Source organism: Prionailurus viverrinus, chromosome C1 (assembly GCF_022837055.1).
Source record: "Prionailurus viverrinus isolate Anna chromosome C1, UM_Priviv_1.0, whole genome shotgun sequence".
NCBI lineage: Eukaryota > Metazoa > Chordata > Mammalia > Carnivora > Felidae > Prionailurus > Prionailurus viverrinus.
Genome location: NC_062568.1, coordinates 1,707,206 through 1,728,344, shown reverse-complemented (window position 1 = coordinate 1,728,344; position 21,139 = coordinate 1,707,206). Strand labels below are relative to the sequence as shown.

General features: G+C 51.6%; 1 protein-coding gene across 2 annotated transcripts in view; it reads left to right on the top strand.

Moving 5' to 3' along the window:
- Window positions 1-21,139, top strand: part of INPP5D (inositol polyphosphate-5-phosphatase D) — a 124,619-nt gene that overhangs the window by 91,101 nt on the left and 12,379 nt on the right. For both annotated transcript variants that reach the window (XM_047869461.1, XM_047869460.1), the window contains exons 14-22: window positions 3,312-3,408; window positions 3,935-4,073; window positions 5,724-5,832; window positions 6,019-6,107; window positions 10,128-10,209; window positions 13,745-13,834; window positions 16,270-16,383; window positions 17,685-17,767; window positions 19,231-19,318. In XM_047869461.1, coding sequence (XP_047725417.1) covers window positions 3,312-3,408; window positions 3,935-4,073; window positions 5,724-5,832; window positions 6,019-6,107; window positions 10,128-10,209; window positions 13,745-13,834; window positions 16,270-16,383; window positions 17,685-17,767; window positions 19,231-19,318 — 891 coding nt within the window. The remainder of the gene's footprint in view (window positions 1-3,311; window positions 3,409-3,934; window positions 4,074-5,723; window positions 5,833-6,018; window positions 6,108-10,127; window positions 10,210-13,744; window positions 13,835-16,269; window positions 16,384-17,684; window positions 17,768-19,230; window positions 19,319-21,139) is intronic.

Below are 21,139 nucleotides of genomic sequence, written 5' to 3'. Positions count from 1 at the left end.
GGATGTTGAGAGCTCTCTCGGCTTTTCTGCTGACAAACCGCAAGCTGCCCGTGTCCACACCCACTTGCCCCCTTCCTTCCTGTCTCCGTAGCTGCCCTGTCAAAGCCCACGCCCTTCTGCTGCCCAGGAACCTGTCTTTCCTTGCTGCATCCTGCCTGGGCTGCCCGTCTCCCTTCCCCGGCCCCTTCCCAAGTTCACGTAAGGCGCTCGGACCCCCTGCTACAAGATAAAACCACATCTCAGCCAGACCTCGCCTCCGGCTGCTGCCCCAGCTCTCATTCATCACTACAGAGCTGACACCGTGTCCCCCAGTGCGGAGCTATGCACTGGGCAAGTGACCACGCAGACAGCAGCTTGCTTGCATGGATAGACAGAGAATAAGATGGTTTCTAGGAGTAAGCGTGCTGGCAAGGTGCACAGGGCAGTGAGGCCCCAGCTCTACTTGAGATGGGGGTGGGTCCAGGGGTCTCTCTGAGAGGGACTCAAGTCCCGGAGGTAAGGAAGGGTCAGTATGGGTAGTGTTCACACAGCAGGAAAAGTGAAGCAAAGGCCCTGAGGCCCCTGGGCCACAGCTCTAGTGGATGTTGGGGGCAAGGCCAGAGAGGGAGGTATGAGGTCTGGGCAGAGTCCGAGCTTCGTGGCCATTAGTGGGTAGCTTGGAGGCCAAGGGGTTCCTATGCACCAGCTCCTCCCTTCCTCCCCCAACCCTGGGGCTGGCCTCTACTCTCTCTACTGCTCCCCTCAAATGGCTCCCAGCCATGGTTAACATGGGGCAGAGCTCAGGGAATGCTCGTTGGCTAATGCTGGTGGACATCACCTTAGAAGAACTAAGGCCTTTTTGAGAACGTACATGTTCATGGCCAAGAGCTAACTGCTTCAGGAGTACTATCCCATAAGATAAATGCCCTGTGGGGACAAGGACTGTCGTTGGACCCATTCACAAGATGCTGGAGGCTACAGTGACATTTCTTAACCTGTCCCTAGCACAATGGCAGGAAAGTGATGAGCAGGGATTTAAGCCCAGGCCACATTGCAGGATGGGGAGAAAGCTGGAAAGAGAGGCTCCCTGGGGGGCAGGGGAGCTGGGCCACCCATCGTGGCCAAGGCAGACCCTGGTCCAGAGGAGGCAGGGCGCAGGGTCTCTGAGGTTCTTCAACTTGGGCTCCAGCCAGCGCTGTCCAGCCCAGTCAGAAGGTGAGCCGTGTAGGTGGTTACGAATTTGCCAGGAGCCACATTCAAGAAAGTAAAAGGAAACGGGTGAAGTCAGTTTTAGTTAGCATTTTATCAAACCTCATTCACTCAAAATACTACCATTTCTGGGCACCTGGGTGGCTCAGTCGGTTATGTGTCCGACTCTCAGTTTCAGCTCAGGTCATGATCTCTGGACTTAATGGGTTCGAACCCCATATCAGGTTCTGCGTTGGCAGCGTGGAGCCTGCTTGGGATTCTCTCTCTCTCCCTGTTTCTCTGCCCCTCCCCAACTTGGCTGTCTCTCTCAAAATAAATAAATAAACTTAAAAAAATATATATATGTTACCATTTCCATAGATAGTCAATATGAAAATGAGTATTTTATATTGTTTTTCTTTTTTTTTTTAATTCTTTTTTAAGTTTTCTTTATTTGAGAGAGGGAAAGAGAGAGAGAACAAGTGGGCGAGAAGCAGAGAGGAGGAGAGACAGAATCCCAAGCAGGGTCCGCACCACCAGCACAGAGCCCGACACGGGGCTCGAACTCACGAACCGAGAGATCATGACCTGAGCCGAGGTCAAGAGTCGCTTAACCAACTGCACCACCCAAGTGCCCCTACGTTCTGTTTTTCTTACTGAGGCTTATAAATTCCAATGCCTCTGTTGCATTCAAGCCCACCTCAGTTGGGACCAGCCACAGTCCAAGTGTTCAGTGTGCGCACAGCTCAAGCCTACGGTATTGGCCAGAGCAGCTTTTCAGGCTTCCGTGTGTGTTAGAATGTCCTACAGCAGGGGTTGGGTAACTTGCCTCTAAAAGGCCAGACAGTAAATATTTCAGGCTCTGCAGATCATGCCGCCTCTGTTGCAACTACTCAGCTCTGTGGGCATAGCTGTGTTCCAATGAAATGTTCCTTATGGACTCTGAGATTTGAACTTCGTATCATTTTACTGTGTCACCAAATCTTTTGATTTTTTTCTCCCCCCAACTCTTTACAAATGTAAAGATCATTTTCTCTGGCAGTGGGCTAGCGTTTGCCTACCCCTGACCTACCGGGCTTGTTTAACCCAGATTCCTGGGCCCCACCCCCAGAATTTCCGATTCGGCACGTCTGGGGTGGGGCCTGAGAATTTGCACTTCTGACGGTTGTTGGCGATGCTGCTGTGGCTGTTTGGGGAACACACTTTGAGAACCGCTAGTCTAGAATAGATTGAAATTAAGAAAAAGAGGTGGGGGCACCTGGGTGGCTCAGTCGGTGAAGCGTCCGATTCAGCTCAGGTCATGATCTTGCAGTTTGTGAGTTCGAGCCCCACGTCGGGCTCTGTGCTGACAGCTCGGAGCCTGGAGCCTGCTTCGGATTCTGTGTCTCCCTCTCTGCACATTCCCTGCTTGTTCTCTGTGTCTCTCTCTCTCTCGAAAATAAATAAACATTAAAAAAAAAAAAATTGAAGAAAAAGAGGTGGTCTCAAGTTTTGGTCCCACCAGGAACCTGGAAGGTCAGCCCCCCCCCCCCCCCCCCCCCCCCCCCCAGCCCTGGGCTCTTTTTTCTGAATCTTCCCAAGGCTTCTTTCTGGGGTAACTGATAACTCCCCTAGAGGGAGATACCAGGCCAGCTCAGACCAGCAGCCTCCTCCCTGCACTGTGCTGAAATCTCCCAAGGCTGCAGGCCATTTACCGGGTTTTCTTGTCCTGGAGGAATGTCTTGCACCCCCCACCCCCACCCCAGTTCCTGCCACCTGCTGAATCTCCCACTCCAGATGGAGCTGTTCTGCCTTTGTCCATCTCTTTCCCATGCCTGCTTCTCTCCCTCTTTATTTTTTTTTAAATGTTTTTATTTATTTTTGAGACAGAGAGAGACAGAGCATGAGCAGGGGAGGGGCAGAGAGAGAGGGAGACACAGAATCTGAAACGGGCTCCAGGCTCTGAGCTGTCAGCACAGAGCCCGACGCGGGGCTCGAACTCACAGACCGTGAGATCGTGACCTGAGCCGAAGTCGGACGCTTAACCGACTGAGCCACCCAGGCGCCCCTCTCCCTCTTTATTAAGAACATTGCTTCACCTTGATTTCCCGCCACTTGGTAAACTTGCCTGTGTGACTGACTTCTTCCCTCTCCCCTCCCTTTAGGGAACAAGGGAGCCGTGGGGGTGTCATTTATGTTCAACGGAACCTCCTTGGGCTTTGTTAACAGCCATTTGACTTCTGGAAGCGAAAAGAAACTCAGGTAACGGAGCTCCTTTCCCGGGAGGCCCAGGCAGACCTCACATCCCTAAACACCAGAACTACTGTTCAGCCCTCGGCTTTTCCCGTAACTGTGGCACAGGAGGGACCTCTCGTGTGGGTGAATTTTGTCGGGAGGATGGAACACACATTTCCTTATGTCATTCATCTGATAGATGCCTAAATCCCGCTCCATTTCTAAAGGGAAAAGCCTCATCCGGGCATCCTTACAGATCAAAGCCCATGTGGCTCATTTGGCCCAGGCACAAAGACAGCTATTTAGAATAATCATGATTCCAATTCCCTGCTAAATGGATGCTCCGGGAGGCTCCCTGCCATGTGTTCCCATTTCTGCCTGAAAGGCCCTTTGCATCCTGGCTGTGCCCCACCTGCACGTGCAGGTGGTTCGCTGCAGCAGGGGCCGGAGAGTTAAGGCTCAGTCCCCCCAAGCTCCCTCTGATTTCCTGCTACCGTGGTGACGTAAGGGACCAACAGCCTCATGCTACATAGCTGCTTTTTCATTTAAATAGGCGAAACCAAAACTATATGAACATTCTCCGGTTTCTGGCTCTGGGAGACAAAAAACTGAGTCCTTTTAACATCACTCACCGCTTTACGCACCTCTTCTGGCTTGGTGATCTGAACTACCGTGTGGACCTTCCCACCTGGGTAAGGAGCTGTCCACCTGGGGAAGGGGCCACCCGCCTGGGAAGGAGCTGCCCACCTGGGGCTGGGGCTGGGGCTTCATGGGACAGAGGCTCCCTTGAGTGAGCTGAGGGCATGGGGCCATGGAGGCACAGACTGAGCTGGGCCAAGGCAACTACTCCCCTTCTGGGACTCAACACTCTTCTGCTGTTCTGTCATGGAACCCCTGCCTTTCTTTACACTTTACCTCTGCTCACACTTAGTTCCCACACAACTGCCCCAGCCGTTCTGGTCCTCTAGTGGCTCAGCCCAGATCTCCAGGAACTGTTAAGGTCTGAGGAGACCAGCACAATTTTCTGCCTAGGTGTTGGTCACTGGCCAGCTAAGGAAGAAGTTACTTACGTTGGATGCCCAGGCACGGTCCACTGAGCAGTGGTCAGAAGGGCCACCTAACACAGACATGCCTCGCTCGCTCAGGCAGTGCAAAGTGTTTTCTGGGAAGGTGGGGGGCGCAGGCCTGGGCGCAGAGCTGTGCAGTCTGCCCAGAGACCTTGGTTACAGCTTGAACGTCCCTGCCAGGGATGGAGAAACTTCATACCACATCCCGTGAGGGCAGAAGCAGAGAGGCAAGAACCCTGGGGCACCGACAGGCTAAGAAATAGCCTGGAGTCAGTTTCTGACCAGTGGGAGTTGGGATTGAGCCCAGACCTTCTCACTCCTCTTCCCCCACGTTTCCCCAAGCATCTCGCCTCTCCCTCTTGCTGCCCCAGAGGCTCGGCAGAGACTGAGGAGGAACTGAGGGTCTGTTTATGCCCCTTACGTCCCCACCGCTCCCTCCATCTTGGCAGATGGGAGAGGACTAGGCAGGAACCCCACAAATTTCCTCACCGGGAGGTCTGCCAAGGGCACTCACCAGAGCAGAGGTAACAGTCCGGGGAGAAAGGACGGCTGGATTCCATCCCACTGATGCTGCGCTGACTCTTGGAGGTCCAGGCCCGGATCAGGGAGTCCTGATGCCCACAGATTCAGGGGCTGGGGTTTCAAGTCCTTCCGTGGCCTCACAACAAGCTGCCTCGGTTCCCATAGACAGCAAGGGAAACATACCTACCCGCTAATGAAGTGTTAAAAAGAATACTAAAAATCCGTGTGACAAAGTAAAATGTCCCTCTACAAATTTGGAACGGCCAAAGCTTGTGTTATCAGGTTGACAGTTAACTACTTTTGTGGAGTTTTCCTTATAAACAGTTGAGTGCCAGGGGCACCTGGGTGGCTCAGTCGGTTAAGTGTCTGACTCTTGATTTCAACTCAGATCGTGATCTCGCGGTTCGTGAGCTTGAGCCCCACATCGGGCTCTGTGCTGATAGCACGGAGCCTGCTTGGGATTCTCGCTCCCTCTCTGTCTCCCCCTCTGTCTCCCTCTCTGTCTGCCCCTCCCCCACTCGTGCTTTTGCGTGCGCACGCGCTCGCTATCTCTCTCTCTCTGTCTCTCTCAAAATAAATGAACGTTTAAAAAAAAGCAAAAAACAGTTGAGTGCTAAGGAAAGCCAACCGGGCTGCCGCAGGACCAGGGTCTGGTGCAGAGTCCGCGGCTCCAGGCAGGTGGGTGGTGATGGGCCTCCTCCTGTTTGGGACGGGGGACGTCTCACCAGTGGCCCGGCTGTGTCCTTGCTCCAGGAGGCAGAAACCATTGTCCAGAAGATCAAGCAGCAGCAGTACGCAGACCTCCTGTCCCACGACCAGCTGCTGATGGAGAGGAAGGAGCAGAAAGTCTTCCTGCACTTTGGTAAGAGCTGCGGCTCTCTGTTCCTGGGCCCTCTCCAGCCATCGCCATCTCCCCTTTTCCCGGAATATCCTCCCGGGGTTGGCGGTGGGGTGGGGTGCGGGGAAGGACTATGCCTGGAGAGGAAGGCAGTGTGGCCAGACGTGAAACAGGGATCACAGCAGAAACCAAGGCTTTGTTTGATTTCAGAGGAGGAAGAAATCACGTTCGCGCCCACCTACCGTTTTGAAAGACTGACTCGGGACAAATACGCCTACACTAAGCAGAAAGCCACAGGGGTGAGTGAGTTCTCTTCACAGACGTCACCCTGACCCTCCATCACCACCTCCTTGCAGAGCTCACCCCTCTTGTGTCCGTTCCCACAAAGACGAGCAGGAAACCGTTGAGCATCCTCGTCCACTAGGCAACAGGAAAAAAAGGAAAATTAGCGATCGTGTGTTGATTGGCATCACTGAGCAAAAACCTCTTCTAAGGAGAGGCTGGGCAGCCACACTTGCCCATGACGAGGAACCGGACTCGTGACACTGAGGATTTACCTTCTGTCCAGATAGTCTAAGATTCTGAGAGGGTTTAAAGTATTTCTATAACTGGGTCCTGAAGCTCTTTCCAAAGTTCTGTGATCAAATCTATTTGCTCATCTGCCAAGTGAATCATCAGTAAACAAGCTTCTTTGCTGCAGGACTTACCAGAGCCTTTACAGGTTTGTGAGCATTGTGGTTCTCCACAGTGAAATTTGTGTGCCAAACTCAATTGGTCATGGAATACTAATTATGTTATGAGGCCCCTCGTGTTCCAAGGAACGGTGTTTCAGGGAAGCTGCAATAAAACCTTCATTCGTTCTTGCTCAGCAGATACTTAACTGATGACCTGTGATGGGCTAGGCACTCTCCTAGGTGGTAGGAGATCAAAGATGATGAGACAACACACAGCGACTAACCAGAGATAGAACATGATGTTGCCGAATGCACAGAGGAGCAGTCAGAGAAGGACATGACCTACCGGGCAAGGAAAGATCAGGAGAGGCTTCTCAAAAGGGCCCAGGGCTGGTGCCTGAGGGACGGCTTGGATTTCCAAAGTGGACAGGACAAGGGATGAGGCTTATCATCTCCATTTGAAAGAATTGCTGGGACAGATAGGGAGACAGGAAATTCTGGCATCCATCACCTTCTGGGTCCTGACCGAGGGAAGCCAGCGCCCTGGCCAGGCCCTGAGGGGTTACAGGTGCGGAATGGCGTGCTTTCCAGTTTCTGGGGTTACTGGAGACCTAAGGAAATGGAGAGCAGTTCAGAATGTTGCCAGAGGGCTCGGGGCAAGAGGAGAACTTCAAGGGGGAGGGTGATGCCAAAACAAAGCAGGAGCCAATGGAGGAAACTAGACGGAGGACGAGAGGAGATCCAGGTCTGCTATCAGGAATGAGGCCGAGACCCGCAGGGAAAGACACCTGCAGGGAAAGACACCTGCTCGTGAGTTGTCCACTGGCTGCTGTGTACCTGCAGCCCCCTAGCACTGTCAGGGCAGGTCCGTGGGGACATGGGGGGGGGGGGGGCAGTGAGACCGTGTCCAGGTTGACTCGAGCATGCGGAGAAAGAGACGGGGGTTTAGCTGGGGTGAGGGAGGTCCTAGATGCCAAGTTAAGGTTTTAATCTGTTTGACGGGCATCAGGAAGCCACTGAAAGTTCTGCCGGGGGCTGGCAGCATGGCAGCGATCTACAGCACAGGCCGGTCTGCCTCTGTGTAGAGGATGAGGATACAGGGAACCAGCGAGGAGGCCGTATGGTCCTTCCAGCTGAGCAACCGGGGCCTGAGTCAGAATCGGGAACAGACCACGAAAAGCAAGAGGAAAGAAAGGACGTGTTGGCAGATCTGATTGCCATTGATAGAAATGAAAATCAGAAGGCGGAGCAGGCGCGGAGGGGTAAATAGAGCTTGTCTTCAGACTTAGTGTGTGATATTAGCCGACGATCTCAGAGGAAACCTCTAGAAGACAGTTGAGAATAGTAGATGACGCTGGAGACACAAGGACTGGGTCATAGATGGGGAGTTGTGCCCGCAGAGAACATGGGCACAGCCGTGGGGGTGGGTGAGTTGTCAGGGAGTAAGTGAAGGATGCAAAGAGAACAACCATGGGCAGGTTTGGGGGCCACCTGTGTTCGAAGGCGAGAGGAAGAAGCAGACACAAGGAAGGAGATGGGACATGAGTGCTCGCATAGGTGGCCGGAGGACCAGCCAGGCATCTCAGCACCACAGAAGCCGGGGGTGAGAGACTGTCAAGGATCAGTGGTGGCCAGTGTGGAGTGTGAGTCTGGGAGAGCATGTGCCCTGCACGTGAACCGTGCCCGAGGAGCTGGCTTTGTGGCCCAGAAGGTTTACTGGACTTGAAAAACAGTTTGCAGAGTCTTGGAGGTGAAATCCAGACTTCAGGAGGATGAGGGTCGCTTTTTACCAAGTGGGTGCAGAGGACTCTGGTGCCGCTTTCCAGAAATGCAGCTCTCTGGGCCTCATCCCCGGAGGCTCTGATGCAAGAGCCCTGGGGCAGGCCCCGCCTTCTGTATCTTTGTAAAGTTCCGCTAGTCATTCTTGAGGCAGCCAGTGCTGAGGACTGTAACGCTAAGAGGAACAGTGTGGCAGCATCTATGAAACTAATCTACCCTGTGATCTGGTAATTCCCACTTTGGAGTAGTACATTTGTTTGTTAAGAGGAAGATACAGGAATGTTTATTGCAGCTTTGTTCACAATGTCCAAAAACTGGGAACAGCCCTATTTCTGTCAGTAGTAGAGTAGATAAATGCAGTATATACATACAATGGAATACAACCACAGCAGGGCAGCAAATAAACTTCTACAGACAACAGTATAGGTGAAAGGAGCCAGACATCAAATGATATGTACTGAGTGAATCCATTTATAAGTTCAAGGTTAAGCAAAATTAATCAGTAGAGGCATTAGTCACCATAACGTTCACCTCTACAAGGTGGTGGTGTGGACACAGAGGCACATGAGGGAACCTTTTGAGATGATGGAGATTTTCTATATCTTGATCTGGGTAGTGGTTAAACGGGTGTGTACAAATATAAAAATTCCTCAAGCTGTATACGTGAGGTTAGTACCCTTTACTGTGTGTAAGTTGTACCTCAAGTTTAAGAAACTAAATGGGTGGTCCAAAAGTAGAGGCAATGAGAATAGAACACTCTTGAAAGAAAATTGATAAAAAGAGGAAAGTAATTGAAAGAGATGGCAGGGGTAGGCTCTTGTATGGTGAGTGCCTTTACATTTATAGGCAGAGCAGAGGGGCGCCTGGGTGGCTCAGTCGGTCGGGCGACCGACTTCGGCTCAGATCATGATCTCGCGGGTTGTGGGTTCGAGCCCCGCTTGGGGCTCTGTGCTGACAGCTCAGAGCCTGGAGCCTGCTTCGGATTCTCTGTCTCCCACCTCTCTCTAACCCTCCCCTGCTCATGCTCTGTGTCTGTCTCTCAATAATAAATATATATATATATATATATATATATATATATATAGGCAGAGCAGAAAGGGCTAGAACTTAAAGGGATAAAGGATATTGCCAATGTGCCTTGTCTATCACACCCAGTGAGCATCTCGCTTGCCAGTGTAGCCCGGGAGAGGGCTTGTCTTAATACATTTTGTTTGACTGATTGGATGGTTACATGGATATGCAGATGGGTGGATGGATATGTGAATGAGTAGGTAGGTGGGTGGATGGGTAGATGGGCAGTTAGTTGGGTGAATAAGTAGGTGGCTGACTGACGGGATAAGTAGAGAGGTGGATGGCTGTGTGAAAGGGATGGATGGATGGATGGATGGATGGATGGATGGATGGATGGATAAGTAGATGCTTGGCTGGCTGGATAAGTGGATAGGTGGATGACTGTGTGAATGGGAGGGGTGGCTGGAGTGTGTTATTAAAGTAAGGAGCTGGAGAAGATAAGCAGAGACTGGGTTGAAAGTACCCATGTGTGGGGTTCATCTGAGTCGGAAAAAAAAGAGAAGATAAAAACAGGAACTTCTGAAATAATGCGGAGGATAGGTATGAGCACATGGCCAAGTGAGTCGATCTTCCAAAGCAGGAATCCAAGGCGTCTGACGGTGTGGGGGCAGCAGTGGACTCAGGACTTAAGGCAAATGAAAAGGCTTGAAGGCCACCTATGGGGAAAATCTATAAAGCTCCAACAGCACATGAATTCAAGGATTACAGAGGCCACATGATAATCTTTTCTTTTACCGACTTACCTATTAAACAAACTAGCAGGCATCTCACAAAACTCGTGACTGTGATTTACAGATGAAATACAACCTGCCTTCCTGGTGTGACCGAGTCCTCTGGAAGTCTTACCCGCTGGTGCATGTGGTCTGTCAGTCCTATGGTGAGTGACAAGCTGGGAGCTTCGGCTCCCTGAAACTAACGGGCTGCAGTCCGTCTCTGTGAAATGGGAGAAGTCCCTGCAGCCCTGGTCAGGTGACCCGAAGGAGCTGACGTATCCTCTCGTGTCTCAGGCTGCAGCATGACAAGTGTCTTCTGATTTGGGAAACACCAGAATTAAGGAGCCCCTCTTAAAAGAAACCCAGACTTGTTCTGAAAACGCGTTAGGTTTGAACCACACGAAAGTGGTATTTTTGTAGGTCAGAAATAGTCAGCTATTGGAAATTCATATGGTTCAACCTAACATATACCATGGGTATATGCGTATGTATTTATGGAGATTTAAAGATAAATTGAGTTACGTTGATGAGAAAGTTATAATATACAATATTAAAATGAATAATTATGAAAAAGTTAGCAAAACAATTCAATAATTATTGGCTCTAGAAGTTTAAGATATACTGAAGGAATTCGTAATTGCTTGAGTGCTCATTCTTAAAAGCTACCTCTTAATTCCTATTATTTGGAACTCTTCTGCACTGTGTACTTAGAAATTCAGAGCAGGGGTGCCTGGGTGGCTCCGTCAGTTAAGCGTCTGACTCTCGGTTTCAGGTCGGGTGATGATCTCACGGTTTCGTGAATTCGAGCCCCATGTTGGGCTTTGTGCTGACAGCTCAGAGCCTGGAGCCTGCTTTGGCTTCTGTGTCTCCCTCTCTCTCTGTCTCTCTCTCTGTCTCTCTCTCTCTCTCTCTCTGCCCCTCTCCCGCTCACGTTCCCTTTCAGAATAAATACAAAATAAATTTTAAAATTTCAGAGCAGAACTACCTTGAACACTTTACTGATTGACCATTGTGATATTATTTTTGAAACAGTGCAGATTTTCAGGCAGTGACATCCAAAGGAGGGCCATCCTTGTTCCCATCCCAAGTCACTGGCCTGAGACCCCTGGTGGACTGTTCATGACCTCACCCCTACACCACCCACCAAAGGGAGGTTCTTGCTGCTGCCCAGTGGCCACCTTTGTGGCTCCCATCCTCTCTCTGGGGACCAGCAAACACCCATGTTTAAGTCCGGTCCCAACAGGTTGAACTGATTTCCATTCCTTTTTTTTTTTTTTTTTTTTTTTGTCCATGCCTCCTGATGCCCAGAGGGGAGCAAAGTGACTACCCTGGGAAGGAATGCACCCCACAGTCCCCTAGCACCTGAGCTCTGTCTCCAGAAATGACTTCACTAGACAAACTTCACACCTTTAGGTGTGCAGAAAAGCATCCCACCCCCATAGCCACAGCCAAAGAATTATTCCGCGTTCAAGACCAATGAAGACTCCTATCCCACCCATTGTCAATCATCCCATTTCTCAGTGGTGCCTCTTTCCCACATCCTGCAACTCCATGAGTCCTGCCAATCCTTGTCTCTAGGAAGATGCCACCATCTGCCTTATTCAGCAGGTCTCTGGAGAGCTTTCAGGAGAAAGTACTGGCTTGTAGCATTACTGCGCTTTGAAGCTCTTTAAGCTTGGCGTCCAAAAAAACTCCATAGTGGAGATTTTTAGGAAAACAGAGGGAGATTGGTCTGGAAGTGGCATTGAGGAGCAAAGGGGACACACCTTCCCACTTTCTGGACCCACATATGGGGACAAAGCAGACAAACAGCCCTTAGTTGAGATGCTGTGGTATTTTCCGAGGAAGGACCAGGTATAGAATGTGAAGGGAAAGTTGAAGACGTAGGGAATTTTGCTAATGATATTTCACTGAAGGCCGGAGGGTGCGGAGGAAGAGTTTAATGATTTGGGGGTGAGCAAGAAATTAGGAAAGAGAAGGGAATGAATGTCCAGAGCTCAGGAAATGGGGGTCAGCTGGGAGCTTGAGTCTTATGGTGATTAACATAAATAAGATGTATCAGTTAATCTGCTGCGTAACAAACTACCCTAAAACTTGACAGCTTACAGTTCTCTGGGCTGGACTTGGGACTGTTCATCTCTGCTCTCTTTGGTGTTGGGCGGGCGCACTCAGGCCAGGAGCCCACCCAAACTGGGGGGTTGGTTGGCCGGTTAGCTAGCTGTCAACAGGGGCGATGGTGGTAACTCGGCTGTGTTCATCACCCAGCAGGCTAGTCCAGGCTTCTTCCTGGTCCTGGGGGGTCCCAGATGTGGAAGAGCTTTTCGAGTCTCTGCTTGTCTCACATTTCCTAATGTCCCACTGGCCAAAAGAAGCCACAAAGCCAAGCCCAGACTCACTGTGGGAGGGGGGCATACAGTATGTGGTTACAGAGAGGCCACCCAGGTAACCATCGCCCTCCCAGTTTTCGGGGCACAGGCATCATACTGCTAGTGCTGTTCTGCTTGATACGTATGTAAATATTGTTAAAAATGCTGGTCTACCCTCTAACTTGTCGCTAGAACACCCCACGCTCGTCCTGATTCCCCCGCCTCCCTGCTTCACACAGCACTGGACCCTCCCTGACTTCTTCCTGTCTACATCCAAATGTGACTCAGGCTGGCACCCTTCCTACCTTTTCCCTTCTGTCTCAGAGAAGGGGTGTCCTCCCCCTCTCCTGGCCCCTCTCCTCCATCCCTTCTTCCTTCCCCAGACCAGTACCCCCGCCTTCCTCCTTGTTCTCTTCTTTCATTCTGTCTCGTTGTTTCAACTGTCTTTCTGATGGTTGTTAGCAAGTGAGCATGATTTTCCACGTTTGGTAGCCATCCATATTTCTTTCGGAATTTTCTGCCCGTGTCCTTTGGTTGGTTGAAGGGTGAGATGTTTCCCTTTGTCTTGCTGATCTATAAACACTTTATAGGAAAGGATGTAAATCGCCTTCCTGCCTTCTTGGTCTCCTGTGCTATTTCTCTTTGCCCATGACTGGCCGGTGTAGCTCGGGCCTCCTGCACACCTCCCCTGTGGAGCCCAAACATCCTCATGGCTTCTGCTTCCACCTAACATCGTGACTCCAAACCTAAAGATAAATCTCCAGCCTTGAGTACCCAGCTGGACAGCTCCACGTGGCTCTATTATAAGCACTTAGGACTCGGTATTTCTAGAGCTGTGTTCTTTCCCTTACGCCCTCCAGACATGCCTCACTGCATTCCCTCCAAGCGCCATGTTCCTTAAAAGAGTTGTCTACTCTCTGTCTACACTGCACGTTCCACTGTCTCCCAATCCTACGAGGCATTGTGGGATGGGGGAAGGCACCAAGTCAGTTGCTGATGAGCTCGGTGACCTGAATCCCCATCCCACACTGGGCCGTGAGCTCATCGGTGCAACAAAGTGCTGAGACCAGAAAAGTCGGAACGCTCCACGATCTATTTAAAAACTCGTGTGTCTCGAGGAAAAACTAGCACAGGCACATTTTTGCCACGGAGGAGAGAGTGTCACCCACTTCCACTGAGACTTTTGAGCGTGGTTGTGGAAGGCCAGTGGACTAACAGGCATAAAATCATGAAATTTCTGGAGGCTTCCATAGGTACAAGTTGATTTCTACCATGGGTTTGACCAGAAAGGGCTTCTCCTTCCCTGCTCAGAAATGCCTTCCCTCCCCTGCAGGCAGCACCAGCGACATCATGACAAGTGACCACAGCCCTGTTTTTGCCACATTTGAGGCAGGAGTCACCTCCCAGTTTGTCTCCAAGAATGGTAAGTGGTGGATGGTGTCCGTCCCTCTGCCGTCCGCGATGACAAGAGGCTTCGGGCACTCATCTTCTGATGGCAGCAATCTGTTGTCCGTGGTAGATGGGGGCTCATCCTTCCAGACGAGTCCACAGTCCACGTCAGGCCATATCATGGTTTCAGTGCAGAGCATTTGCTCGTTCTCTTTGGCAGATACGTCAGCTTTCTGAGCCTCAGTTTGAATGCAGTCCTTAACGTTGAGTAAACGAGGGGCACCTGGGTGGCTCATTCAGTTAAGCCGCCAAGTCTGTCTCTTGGTTTCGGCTCAGGTCATGGTCCCACGGTTCGTGGGTTTGGGCCCCCATCGGGCTCTGTGCCGACAGCCTGGAGCCTGCTTGGGATTTTCTCTCTCCCTCTCTCCCTGCCCCTCCCCTGCTTACTTTCTCTCCCTCAGGTGAATAAATAAACCTAAAATGTTTTTTAAAACAAAATTTAAAAAGTTGAGTAAGTGAACGTGTTTCCAAGGTGTGGCATGTCCACCACCAAAGGCCATTCCGGGTGGGCCACGGATGAACATTCGAGAGTAATGCATTTATTTTGACATGTTTTGCATCTGTCTCTTCTGTGTAAAGGCAAGCCACGCTGGTTTTTCATTCAGTCTCGTGGTGTCCTTTCTTACTTAAACATGTTTGCCTAAGTTTAAGCAGTGAGTCTATTTAAAGAAAATATTAAGTCAGCATTCACGTGGGTGCACGGTGGGCGGAGATGGTGAACATTGTAAGGATGGGATGTGGTGACTGAGTTTGGGAAATGCTAGAGTAAATAATACTTAGATCTGCAGGTAAATTTTCAAGTAATCCAGCTCAGCCCGGCTCACCAGGCCACCGTCATCCCAGCAGGGGTCTGGTGTTCTCTGTGGTGCATCCAGCCTGGGCCTGGGTGACTGGGGAGCCATGTTGTCACCTCCTCTGTAACCCTCCCCCACCCCTCTTCTGTGGTCAGCAGACAGTCCGGGCTAATTTAGGAGGGTTGAGTGGGGGGCTCAATGCAGGTAGGAAAAGCCTGTATTACTGTGTGTCCTTCGTGCCATGAAAGACGTGGGCACGACTGGAGTACTGTCTTTCTGGGACACTCCTCTGCATGCTGTTGGGTCTAACGTCTACTCTAGCAGCGTGACCTCCCCTCTCCACACAGCCTTAATCCACCACCCTGTCTCCATGCTAGCTCTGAGCACTGTCTTTCCAGAACCTTCCATCTCTCCCAGGCCTCTCACCCATCTCCCATCTCTCTGAGTTCCTGCAGCTTTGATGGGGTGGCTGATGCCATCACACCCTCGGTGAGGACCCTCATCACATCATCGGTATCAGGCTTGCCTTCCCTCCACTGGCACCCAGTACACAGAAGACACAAAGGCCCATGACCTGGATTGAGCATAGGTTGACTCTTCCTGAGCAGAGCCTGGTCTAGATGCTGTGGGGTTTAAGAACATAAAAGAAAGCTGAGTGAAATAAGCCAGAGAGAAAAAGTACCATAGGCGTATGGTATCACCTCTACGCGGGATCTTGGAAGAAACCGCCAATTTCGTAGAAACAGTAGGAGGGTGGTTGCCAGGGGCTGAAGGGAGCGGGAAATGGGGAGATGGAGGTCAAAAGGTCCAGACTTTCAGTTACAAGATGAGTAAATTCTGGGGAGCTAATAGCATGATGACTACAGGTAATAATACAGTATTGTAAACTGGAGATTTGCTGGGAGTAGATCTGAAGCATTCTCACCACACACACACACACACACAAACCAGTTAATTATGTGGGTGACGGATGTGTGAATTGTCTTGATCTTGGTAAGCATTTCACAGCGTATATGTGTATCAAAGCATCGCGCTGCACCCTTTGAATGTGCACAATCACATTTGCCAGTTATTCCTCAATAAAGCTGGGGGAAAAGGAATAGAAAGGAAAGAAGGGCGCACGGGTGGGACGGAGGACCGGGATGTCTGTCCTTGCTCTCGGGTGGCTCAGAATTTACACGGAAGGATGGACCTTGTTCAAAGCCAGCCTGAGGACACTTGCAAACACAGTCCCCTCCGTGAATGCCATGAGGAGCCAACTGTGGGTGAGGGTAAAGAAGGAGTGGAGGGAGGTCAGCCAGAGGCAGAAAGAGCAGGGAGCCCTTGCTACCCGGACCTAGAAACGACACAGATTTGGGTATCGACCAGAGCCTTTATACAAGCTCTCTTTGCCAGAACAAATGGGGAGACTGAGGCACTGAGGCTAAGGGCGTCGGGCTCTTGGCTCCTTGAAGTCTTTGCTCTTCCCACCCTGCTCTCCGCACATCAGAGAGGGCGTTCCCACCGTTGCGGTTGCTCAGCTCACGTGGTGGGATTCAGGAAAACCTCTCCTTCACCTGGACCTCACCTTCTCTGGGCACATTGTGGAGCCACATCTCGTTGTCACCTGTTCCAGGCCCCGGGACCGTCGACAGCCAAGGGCAGATCGAGTTTCTCAGGTGCTTTGCCACGCTGAAGACCAAGTCCCAGACCAAGTTCTACCTGGAGTTCCACTCAAGCTGCTTAGAGAGTAAGTGGGTGCCGAGCTGCTACCTGTTGGCCGTGCAGGCAGGACTCTTTCTCTTAGGTGCCTTTTCACTGGTGGCGCCTCGCCCCTCTTCTTTCTGGGAAGGATTCACAGATGGGCCTCACGGGGGTCTGCAGGGGGAGCGTTGGAGTCTGTGGTTACTGTGGGGGCACCCCCCCGGCGGCCTGTGATCCTGCCTCTGCAGCCTCAGAGGCAGGGACAGTCACTGAAACACTGACCCGTCGTCAGCCCTTGGAGGTGACCGGGCCGCTGGCTCCTCTCCTTGCCCCTCGAGTGTAGCCCCCGAGGGTCCCTCCCCTCCCCAAGCTGGGGCTCTGACTCAACCCGAGGGTCCTGGGCGGAGGTCCAGAGCTCGCGGAGGCCAGTGGCGGGCCTGACCAGCCGCTGGTAGCCACCTGTCCTTCCTTCCGGAGTCCTCTGCTCCTTGGTACACGACGGGCATCTTTCTCAGGTGTTCTGGAGCATCCACAGGCAAGCGAGAGATGGACGGCCTGCTCCCAGCCGACAGCAGTTAGCACAAACTGTGTTTAGCAAACACCATTTCCGGGTGACATTTCTAGGCATATTGTCTAAAGCTGTTTTGTGGCAAGATCTGGGTGGTTTCTAGCTCCCCTCGCCGAGATGGTCTGGGGGGGGGGGGGGAGGGGGGCAGAATCAACTCCATCGAAGGAGGCATTTTGGGACAGGATGACGGCCGCTTCCAGAAATCCAGAAGAGGAGTTGCCCCACTCCCCTCCCTTCCTTCTCCCACTCAGCCCGGGCTCAGTCTTGCTGACAGACCTGCCTTCTCCGCGAAGTTTCCAGGTCCCGAGTCACCAAGCAGGGGCAAGGCACCTCCAAAAATGATGAGGATTTTTGTGCGGGTGTTTTTAATAAACTATCGAGACATTTGCATACATTTCTATGGAAACAGCATATTAGGAAGCTTAAATTAGCATTTCGAAAGGCTGCTATCTTGAGTGGCGTGGGACAAGCTGTCATGTTTCCTAATCTCCTTGCCTGTGATGTGATGATTTCTTTGTTGCCTGGTTTGTTGCAAAAAAGGAGCTGAAAAGGAGGGAAGTCTCTGAGTTTTTCCTAAAAATAATCCAACCGTGTTGGCAAATGACCATCCCCTGCATCAAAACAGAATCCCCCACAAGCCTGACTCCTAAGCAGTGCTGTGTCCCCTACAGATGAAAGAGGGAGAATATCTTCCTCGGTCTGGGTGGGGCGACCCTAGGAGTCTTCTCTGTCTGGCTCTTGTTTGTTCGTTGAAAACCAGCCTTCTTGTCCTCTGTCAGGTTTTGTCAAGAGTCAGGAGGGAGAAAATGAAGAAGGAAGCGAGGGGGAGTTGGTGGTGAAGTTTGGCGAGACCCTTCCAAAGGTAAGTCAAGAACAGGATGTGGCCGGGGAGAACTTGGCATTCGCCAGCCCCTGTGGCCCCAGCATTCCTTAATGGATCACGGAAGAGATCCAGTGATGGAATTGTCTGACCATGTGACTTTGCAAAGAAGGAAACTGAGGCAGATCCCAGAGAGGCTGGTTCACAGTCACACAGCCACACAGCTGCGATGACAGGCCCCAGGCCCCGAGGTCCTGATCCTCCTGCAGTGGCCTTTCACCTGCTCAGCCCAGCTTGGGGGATCAAGTGAAGGGGCAGAGAGGAGTTCATTGCTCCTACCTGAACACTGGGTTCAGAAAGCACTTGACGTGTCCATGGCCCCGTGATAGCAGAGGGTGGAATTGAAAACACACAGACCGACCATACTGGCAACACGTTCCTCTTTCTTGTAGAAAAAAAAATTGGTGTTCTACCTGGGACCCAGAAAAGCTTTTGTGACGTTGAGTTGACGGTGGCCACGTCTGGGTGTTCACGCTGGGTGCGCGGCGGAGTAGGACCTTGTGGGGCTTTCTGTCACATAATGAGGAAAGGGTATGCAGAGGGGAGTTCAGGCCAGGCAGATCTGTTGTATGCGGCAAGAGTCCCAGGGGCTGTCCTGGAAGGTTCCCTCAGAGGTGACACCTAAGGTGAGCTTTACAAGATGGCCTTAAACAGGCGGAAGGACCCATCCTCTCCTAAGGCTTGGGTGGGACATGGGCAGTTTTGGGGGGCTGTTGATTGGAACCCGTTCTTAGGCCACGTCACAGGGTCTCCTAATTGCAGAGCACTTCTGATCGGGGTCCTCCACAAGGCCATAGCTGTCAAAAGTCCTCATAATGGGGCTGTTTTCACTACCTGAATCCCTGTGGCTTAGGTCTCCAAGGTGACATCCTGCCTCAGCCACCCACCCGACCCTTCCGTTCCTCCCCTCCCGGCTGCCCCATGTGGCAACCAAATGGCCCATCTCCTCCTCCGGTCAAGTTGTGAAAGATGCCAGCATCCCCGTCCATATAACACATGTACCCCCGTCTGGTTCAGGGGACTCCAGGGTACCCTGGCCCTACATCCTCCCTGCTACCAAGACCTGCTCTTCCTCCTGCCTCTGTCCCTCCTCTCCACCTCACTGCCGCCTCCCTCAGGGTCTCCATCCCACCCGCCTCCTTGCTGAGGCATCCTGAAGCCTGATGGAACTTTCTGGAATGCCTGTCTGGTCCTGGCATTCCCCCTCTTTATCTAGTTGGCTCCCAGCCCCCTCCTCACTCTCCAGCTTCACCCGCTGCCCCCACAGCACCTAAGGGGCCCCCTGACCCTCCACCCATCCCTGTCACCTGACGGCACCCTCTCTGTACCCTCTATAATCCCACCAGGGCACCCTGACAGAAGCTCCCTGTGCTCTACGGTCACTCCCACCACGATGATCGTGTCCCCTGGGAGTCAGCTCTAACCCTGTCCCCTTCTCTGTGCAGCTGAAGCCCATTATCTCTGACCCCGAGTACCTGCTGGACCAGCACATCCTGATTAGCATTAAGTCCTCTGACAGCGACGAATCGTATGGTAAGGGTCCCTGGAAAGGTTGCTGCACCTGCTGTTAGCCGGTGGCCTCTCATGTAAGGGAGGCACTGGCATCTCCGTTCCAGAAAGCCCAGCTCCCGCTCCCCATCCTGCTCTCCTGTCCCCCCTCTCCCCCTCCCAGGGCTGCCGGAGGGACAGTTACTGGTAACTCACCCTTCCTGCCTTGTCGGGCTTCTGGGAGGAATAAATAGCCAGCAGCCACAGCCCCTCTCGTTTATGGAGTCTTTCCTGCGTCAAGAGTCTGTGGCAGGTGCTTTGCAGGGGTCATTTAATCCTGACAGGACCTTATAAAGCACGTACTATTCTGTCAATCAGTAGGTGAGTAAACTGAGGCTCAGAGAGCTTAAGGGACTTGCCTAAGTCACAGGTAGAAACTGGCTGAGCCCTAATTTGAGCCCATGTCTGTCTGGCGTTGGTCAGTGCCCATACTGGGCAGACACCAACTAGACCGACGTCATCTTCTATGACATTTTCTTCAGCCAGTGCGTGGCTCCAGCCCAATGTCAGGTTCGAACTCCATACACTCATTGTGGTTAGAACACAGGGATAAGAGGGGCAGGTGGCCAGAGCGAGGCTGGAGGCAGGAGCAGATCAAGCAGCTCCTTGCAAGAGGCAGACAAAAATGAATCCTGGTCCCAGGAGGGTGTTCAGTTTTCAATGGAAGGAATTTGAAGGTGTTCAAATGCTAATTGGGGGAAGTCAGGAAACAAAGAGGCCGAAGACACAAGGATGTCTATGTGTTGGTGGCCTACTGTCCAGGCTCGCCAAAAGCCCTGGAATGTAGGTACAATGGCTACCTTAGCTGCAGAGGTGAGGAAATGAAGTGACCTGTCCAAGGTTACTTGTCCTTGGCCACGGAGTGACTTTGACAGGCTACCGTGTGACCTTGGACTTGAACCCCGGCAACCCAGCTCCAGAATCTTGCCCTTCACCCCCTCCTAGCACAGCACTAGACAGAGGGTCCCCGAGCCAGGCAGGGGTGGCCAGAGCCTGAGGATTGTACCGGCCCTGGATGGGGGAACCCCTATCCATCATGTCAGAGCAAAGAGAACGGATCCATGTGGAGTCCGAATGTTTGAAGTTTTGGTGGTAGCACACAGGAGCACAGGAAGGATGGTTCCGTTTTCTTGTTCAAATACTGTCTTCTTCCTTTGTTTCTGCCTCTTGGTATCCACACAAACAGCATATCGTAATAATAACGGGAAAAGAAAGCCAGCCCACAGTCTCATTCCCCACAACGGGAACCATGTTTATTTTGGTCTCATACTTCTATCCTCATACATAGGCATACATAGATTTCTATATTTACAACCACCACAGAGGTGCCATTTTTAATTTTCTTTCTCCCCCAGTGATAGACATGTCAGACGATACACGTTTTCGTGATCATCCTCCTGTACGGCCTTCACGACGGCTGCATTTAGTGGCTTAATGATACCCCATGGGTTTGCTGTTGATTATTCCTGTCCGTGTTCTGAATAATGCTGAGATGGATGTCTTTGTGAGCATTTTTGATCCTCCTTCAGCTACATTTTTATTCTTTCGAATCCTGTCTTTAGGATAAGTTCCCACGTGTGCCAGGTCAAAGGGCACAAATACATTGGTGATTCCTGACACTCGTTATCAAACTGCTGTAAAAAAAGTCTTGCCATGTTGACCTCACCATGTCCAAGGGTACGGGTTTCCCCAGATCCTTGCTGGTTCTGGGGATTCTTTTGCTTCCTTCCATCTTGTACTAATTTCCTGTCTGTAAGAGAGTCCCTTAGTGCTGTCTTAATTTGCATTTTTTAAAAAAAAATTTTT